Source organism: Dromaius novaehollandiae, chromosome 22, assembly GCF_036370855.1.
Source record: "Dromaius novaehollandiae isolate bDroNov1 chromosome 22, bDroNov1.hap1, whole genome shotgun sequence".
Classification (NCBI taxonomy): Eukaryota; Metazoa; Chordata; class Aves; order Casuariiformes; family Dromaiidae; genus Dromaius; species Dromaius novaehollandiae.
Window position 1 is genome coordinate 4,580,256 of NC_088119.1, and position 7,650 is coordinate 4,587,905.

Consider the following 7,650-nt stretch of genomic DNA (forward strand, 5'->3'; position numbering starts at 1 on the left):
CCGGGCCCCGGGGCCTGTGATGTTCTCGGCCCTCTTGCCCCTGGCACCCACATCTGCCCCCCATACAGTCAGGGCACTAAAAATCTGGGAAAAGTGAGTCCTGGCCCAAGGGAACTTCCTCCTCCACTCCCAGAGTTCTTTCCATGGGGTCATTTTCCACGCAACTGCATGTGTGTGCATTATCCTGACATTGGATGTGACAGCCCTGCCCTGCCAGAATTCCTCACTGACTCCTGAGCTGCCTTGACTTGGTCCCCTAATAGTGGAAGTTATTGCTTTGAGCTACTGAGGCCTCTGGTCCTTCTGAAACTAGATGAAGCCTGAGTAGCTCTTGGAGGTCTTCCCACTCCAGGCCACTGCCCCCATCCTTGTCTCTGCTCTATCACTGTAATGTCCCTGGGTCATTCTGTGCATCAGAGCAAGGTGTCTGAGCCTGACAATGAATACTGGTGTGGCTTCACCTCTAAATGGCAAAACAAAGACTGGTGCAATGCTTTTTCTTAGCTAATTATCCAGCCCTACTTCAGGGCGATGGATATGGTCATCTGGACTACTCAGATGTTAGAAATGTTTCAGCACAGTTTGGCCTCAGATCACTAGCATCCCTACTGGAGAATGTGTAGGCTGTGGGAAGGTGTTGAGGCAATCATTGTGTATAGGAGTATATGCGTGCATGTCTGGGCTTGTGGGTGAGAGCAGTGGGTGTATACACACCCCACATACTGCTGAGGGTGGAACTATGTTGGTGAGGCAGTGGGGGAATGGCTTTGTGGACCTCACTTCTATGACACAGTGAGAATGAAGCCAGCAGTCATCGTGGGTCCAGATTACCAAGATGGTTCAGGGTGAGAACAGGACCATGGATATGACTCTGATTTCCAGCAGCGAAGCCTAGGCACAAAGGTACCATTTGATTTTGACCCAGAGAGTCTCCGCCTTTCCTCTTTGAGTTAGAGCCACTCCATTTGTGGATCAGCTTCACATCCTCTCCCTCTCTCTCAGTTCCTCGCAGTCTTGGGGAGAAAGCTGATGAAATTAATGGAAGTGAAGATCATGTGCCTCCAGGATGATACGATCTTTTTATCTTCATTCATCCTGAGTCCACCAGTTCCCATCTTCTGCTCAGTGTTCTAAGCTTGCCTCTCTGCTCTTTGTCTCTTATAAGCTGAAATGGGACAATTCATGAAACCAATGTGCCATGCCTATAAAACCATGCTAACAGCCCTTTTGGGGAGCCATTAAAATGATGATCAGCCTGTCCTCTGTGTCTCCCCACTACTTTCTTGAGCATTGTGTCAGATGTCCGAGTGATGCCCAACTCTCCTTAACTCTGTGTACCCCTGAGATGCTCCTGGGTAGGACAACCTCCCGGAGTACAGGTTGGGTCAGTCATTCACAGGTAGCTAATCAGAAAGCTTGTTTTCTTAGCCAGGGAGCTGCTAAGCAGGAGGATTTGAATGAGACATTGAGGAAATGGGAAATTTTCTTTTCTGTGTCATGTTTTGCATTTTAGTCCTACTAAAGATAAGAAATCAAGAATTTGAAAATGAAATGTGTTATTTACCCCTTCAGGGTAAATTTCATTTCATTCCTATGGGGTTCAGACTCAGACTCCAAAGACATTCTTGTGTAGAGGCTCCTTCACCAAACTCACTGCCCTGGCGTTAAGCAGCCAACGGAGCCTTTTTTGTTCCAAGTCTAACTCTCTAGGCCTCACCCCCCGCACACTCAGTGAAGAGAGATCAGCTCACTCAGAGAATAAATTAACCCATCCCAAAGCTGATGTGTAAAATAAATCGGATGAATCGCCTTTCTGGAGACACTGATCTCTCTCTTGCCCAATCATGGCCTCTGAACTACCTGTCTAGCATGAGCTCACAGCAGGACCAGTATGCATAGTCATGCATGCATGGCTCATGTCATCATATGATCAGAACTGAATTAATCACCTGCTTTACTGGCTTCTACAAGCGCCTCCATCCCATCACTAAACTTCACAGCTATGTCCAAGGTACTGTAGGGAGAGGGGTAGCAGGGAAGGGGCAGGGGATGTACAGGAACATGCTCAAGCTAGACAAGTTGCTCTAGCCAGCTGCATCTGCCCACACATCATGAAACAGCCTTCCCTCAAACAAATTGCCTTAACCAGAACTGTTATTCCATAAGAGGAATTGCAGAAGATGACAATCTAATTTTTTCAGTCTTTTTTTGTCTAAGGCTTTGCCTTTCTGTCCTAGTAAAGACGAGACATTCAGAGGTCACAAATACAGTGGATCAAGATGTCTTCATAGGAGATGGAGTACATACCTCTGATCACAACCTTCTGAGCCCAGACATCCAGTGAATGTTTCACCCACCTTAATCTCCACTCCTCCATATTTTATCTCCAGTTTGGCTATAAGGATGATCTGGGAGGGTGTGTTGAAGGTATTGGTAAAGGCAATGTGAACAAAATGTCCTCTAATCTAGTTGTGTGCTGTGAACCTGTTGTATGGCCACATGTGCATGCCTTTCTTCATCACATGATCAGAAGTGAACCCATCACCTGTCATATTGTCCTGCACAAGCATGTCCATCCCCTTACTGAACCTCATACCCATGTCCAAAGTATTCAAGAGAGAGAGGTGGCAGGGAGGGGGATTTTGTGTGCAGGAGTCAAGTTGGGCAGGTTGCTCTAATTGGCTGTACCTGCCCCATACACCATGAGAGGCACTCTTTCCTTAACATTAACCAAGCCCTTAGATATGACACAGGAGTTTCAGAAGATGACTGTCATTTACAATATCTCTCTGTGACGGCTTTGGACAGTGAAGATATCTTCTCTTTGGGTGCAAATCTTCTCAGCTAACTCTGGATGTCTACTGTGCTGTTTTGGGGGGGGGGGGGGGGAGGATTTTTCTTGTCTTTTTTTCTTTCCGAGTCAGTTGCCTAGTCTCTCTTAAGCATCATTGGAAGAAAAATTGATTCTTCTAAGGCAAGGCTTGCCTGACCTCTATTAGACAGTAAGTTTTGGAGGAGGTGAACTGAGCCTGAAAGTGTCTGTTTCTCTTCACTGCTGATCTGTAGAGCAAAGATGAATAGAATGTGTGGAGACACCTGCCCTAAAGGCAGGGGAGATCAATATGCCTATACTCAAGTTTTCTCTGACTTAGAGCTTAGATCTTCACTTAGATTAAGACTGAAGACTTAGGCCTTGACTTCTGTTAGGTGTTCTGACAGCTGAAATGAGCTGGGTGAATCCCACCTTTCTATCTCTGTATTCATGTGACTGTATTTGTCTTTAATTATCCCCCAACCTGGAGATTTCAAGACCTTAATGCCCAGCATCCAGGTATTTGACACTTCCAATCTTTTGGGACGTGGCTATTTCAGACATTGGCATGTCATGAAATTGCCACACAAGAGAGCATTGAGTTTGTGCCAAGGCTCACATACTGTGGCAGGCAGGTTACAAAAAAACACATTTGATAACCACTTTAGAGAATTGCATTGCTGTTCTTTAATTAGCCTGTGTGAAGAGAGAACGCTATCCATTTTCAACAAGCCTGTGGAATCCTCAAGAGATCAAACTCCCTGTGGCACACAGAGGAAAAATTCAAAACAGTCTCCTTTGCATAGCCAGTTTGAGCTGCAGTGTGTTAACAAGGTAAGTGTGGGGATGTTTTTATGCTAAGGATGCTGGGGGAGTTCTCAGCAGAAAAAAGACAGGGTTTTTTCACAGTCTTTTGGCTGTGAAGATTTTGACTGTCTTGCAGCTCTCTGCTGTGTGCTGTCACTACATGGAGGTAAAGTGGAGATAATTTACAGTGTGTGTGTGTGCACACTAGGTCCCCTTTGTAGAAGTACAGTAGTGGCTGTAAGGGAGAAAGAAAAGCAGGAATGCAAGCTGCCACTACCTAATGGGTGGAAGGGGAGGAATCAACATCGGGCAATTTTATACTTCTTGAAGTGAGTCAGGAAGGTGTTCATCTTCACTTCTCTTATGGAGAGACTGGAGACTTCCATATGGAGAGGCGTTGCTTTCTGAGGCACTTGCCTAGAACAGCTCCAATAAATCACCCTCTTTCCAGTGTTTTCCTTCAGCCAAGGGGGGATCATGGCTTCATCTGAAGGACAGATGATGTTGCATGAAGAGAGTTTGTTCAGATCGTTTCCATTGACAGAGCTGGTAAGTGAAGCCTGCCCAGGACATCTGGTGTAGACTTAGAACGCCTGGCGTGTTTAAAGGGAAATGGTTTAAGGAGGATTTTTTGCTCTAGCCACATGAGATTTTCCATATGTTCCTAAGGAGGATGAAAGGAAAGAAAGGGATTCTTCAGATGATGATTCAACCCCATCTGTTTTAGACACACACCTGAGGAAGAGATCAGTTCTTTTCTGGAGGTACTATTCTCTCTCCATTAACTGGAAGGAGGAAGTAGATTAAACCCCTCAGATCAGCTGGCTTCTCAACAGAGTTATGTTGGGTGGAATTCAGCTTAGTGAATTTGGCCTGCAAAACGTGATACATGGACGCCTCTGCCCAAGTTGACATGTCTGACTTGTCCATCTGATCTGATCACTAGATTCCTACCCTAGTCGTCAGGGAGAAATTGGCACTTCTAGAGTGCTTTTAGCCATCTATATGAAATGAGGTAAGCCATGCCTCCTGTTTTTGTATCCATTGAGAAAGAAGGGACTTTAGCTGAGGCAGTCAGATATGTTTTGTTTTGGTTTTTTTAATTATTACTATAGATGTTTAAATGTGGTCAGCATAGATTCCTCCCATGACTTTCAGATGTCAAAATTACAGAGCTGAGTCTTACCCTGAGTAGCTATGTTGAGAAGCAGACTGAAGTGGAGGTATTAGAGGTAATTCTGATATCTTCCAGTCCTGAGGACTTGGAAGAAGGTAAATTTACGAGACCATGAGTTCTTAAGTAACACCTGTCATTCTAGTCTGTTGTCCTGTGCCACTGCTACTTCAGTCTGAAGCACTTGTGATCAGCTGACTTACAAGAGGTCAGAAAATCTTCTCCAGTGCCATGTTCTCATTATAGTTCACTGATACCTCAGTCTCATTCACTGAAATCATAACTCAGTATTGCTTGCCCTGAGGAGTGCAGGTATGCTATTCCCTTCCTCTGTGCTACAGCTTTTCATGTAGATGAAGACTCTCAGCTTGTCTTTTGCACTTCCCTGAATGGGATTTTCATCTCTCAGAAGCCATTACAGTCAGGATGTTCTAAAGAAGACTCATGCACTTGATCAGATAAAGAATTCTCTAGGTTTCTTTGATTGTGTTGCCTGGTCTTCAGAGTCATATTCAACTGTCCAAACATAGGTATGATTTAGCTGACATTTTTAAATCAAGGTAGACAAAACCCTCCTTAAGGTACTTCAGTTCAGTCTCTTCCTCAGTAATGTGTAGCACAGGTACAGCTTTTCCCTGCTCTGGAGAAGTTGTATTTTCAGGGATGGTGATCTTGTTTAATTACTGGTAGCACGTTTACCTACCAGTAGGCCCAGCCTAGACATTCAAACTATCACACGATTTTTTCTGTCTTGACAGATGGACCTCTACACTTCGAGGGACATGGAAAACAAGACAACTGTGCAAGAATTCATCCTTTTGGGTTTCCCAGGCACATGGCATTTCCGGGTGTCCCTTGTGGTGCTATTTGCACTGATGTATTCCCTGACAGTAACAGGCAATGCATCCATCATAGCCCTTGTATGGGCAAACAGGAACCTCCATACCCCAATGTATTTTTTCCTCTGTAATCTCTCCTTTCTGGAGATCTGGTACATAACGGGCATTGTTCCCAAAGCTATGGGAGTCATGCTGGGGACTAGCCAGACCATCTCCTTCAGAGTTTGCATCCTTCAGTTGTTCTTTCTTCTCTCCCTAGGCTCCACCGAATGTTTTCTCCTGGCTGTCATGGCCTACGACCGCTATTTAGCCATATGTTACCCTTTGAGATACAACTCCCTCATGAACAATGTCTTCTCTGCTCAGCTGGCCCTCGGCTCCTGGCTGGGAGGCTTTTTGGCCATCTCACTGCTGGCTTTTTTGACATCCAGGCTGACATTCTGTGGACCAAAAGTCATCAATCATTTTCTCTGTGACATAGATTCCTGCCTTGCCCTCTCCTGCACGGATACATGGCCTGTGGAACTGGCGACCTTCCTCATCTCCATAATTGTTGTGGTGGTCTCCTGTGCAGTTACCCTGGTCTCCTACATATACATCATCTCTGCCATCCTGAGAATCCAATCAGCCCAGGGCCGGAAAAAGGCCTTTTCCACCTGCTCTGCCCATCTCACGGTTGTTACAATATGGTACGGCTCCACTATATTCCTGTATGTCAAGCCGTCGGCCCAGAACTCCTTGGATCTGAACAAACTTGTTAATACCTTTAACACAGTTGTAACTCCCTTGTTGAACCCCTTCATTTACACACTCAGAAACAAGGAAGTGACACAAGCTCTGGAGAAGGCTTTCCAGAAGAAGTGAAATAGCTTATCAGAAGTCCTTGATGTGAGCAACAGATTCATTCCCCTCCTGACTTCCAGCCCCCAGAAGTTCCTCACCTCAGTATAAGTGCACCTGGCCACCACAGGTGGCAACAAACCACCAGATCCAGTGCAAGTTCATCACAATCACCTTACAGGTATTAAGATGGCTGGGATGAAGGATGGGGTGTAGCTTGATTCTAATGTGCCCACCTCCCTCTGTTCACTGTAGGATAAATCTAGAATGCCCCATAGCACTCCAAAGACTAGTCCCTGAAACGGATAAGATATCCCACCCAAACACAACTCCCTGACAGAGCCAAAGGAGTGGTCCTCTGGTGGTTCATGATTCAATTTGCTAAGTGCTTTACTTTGTGAGGGAGTAATGTGAATCCCCTAAAGAACTTCAGATACCTGGATCATTGCTTTATGGAAGTGGACACATAATCTCTCTTTTAATTTGTTATTGTCTGGATGTATCTATGCCACCTGCTTCTGGCTATTTCATTGGATCATACTGAGATGCAAGACGTATTTGACCATGGCTGGTATCTCTAGCAGCAGTCATTATTCCTGGCATAAGACTATCAATAAAGTTTACATTCTCATTTCCTCCCCACACCCAATTTATCAATGTATTTATTAATTTTAATTAAAAATACTCAAAATAGCATGATTTGTGCTGGGTGAGTCAGGGCATTTTCACATCTACAGTTCCACACCAGTCCTAAGCAGACCATCACTCCATGCATTTTTGGCTTTGTTGTGGAAACACTTAGAGGTATTTTGCAAAGTCACCAGAGAACAGATTCCTCTCACTAAATGATAGAGGTCTGGAATGGTACCTGGGTAGCAGGTCTGTCTTTACACTCAGTGGAAGGAGATTAGCACTTCCAAAGGGTACTTGCTTTTACCCTTCCTAGGGCTTTTATTTCAGAACAAGATGAATCATGTTCCTGAAGTTCCTCTTTCTGCACACTAACAATAAAGGAAGTCCATGTGACCCCCAGAATCACAGAATGGTTGAGGTTGGAAGGGACCTCTGGAGATCATCTAGTCCAACCTTCTGCTCAAGCAGGGTCACAGTTCTCACTAGAGCAGGCTGCTCAGGACTGCATCCAGATGGCTTTAGAATATCTTCAAGGATGGAGATTC

At 45.1% G+C, this 7,650-nt stretch overlaps 1 protein-coding gene across 1 annotated transcript; it reads left to right on the top strand.

Annotated features, from left to right (window-relative positions):
• Positions 1-5,575: 5,575 nt before the first annotated feature.
• LOC112996247 (olfactory receptor 6F1-like) lies at positions 5,576-6,496 on the top strand. The gene has a single exon (XM_026121656.2). It carries the CDS (start codon positions 5,576-5,578, stop codon positions 6,494-6,496), a length of 921 nt encoding a protein of 306 aa, XP_025977441.2.
• Positions 6,497-7,650: the final 1,154 nt, after the last annotated feature.

Excerpts from the sequence above, each read along its gene's own strand:
- LOC112996247 (XM_026121656.2), top strand. The coding sequence starts at position 5,576 with ATGGAAAACAAGACAACTGTGCAAGAATTCATCCTTTTGGGTTTCCCA.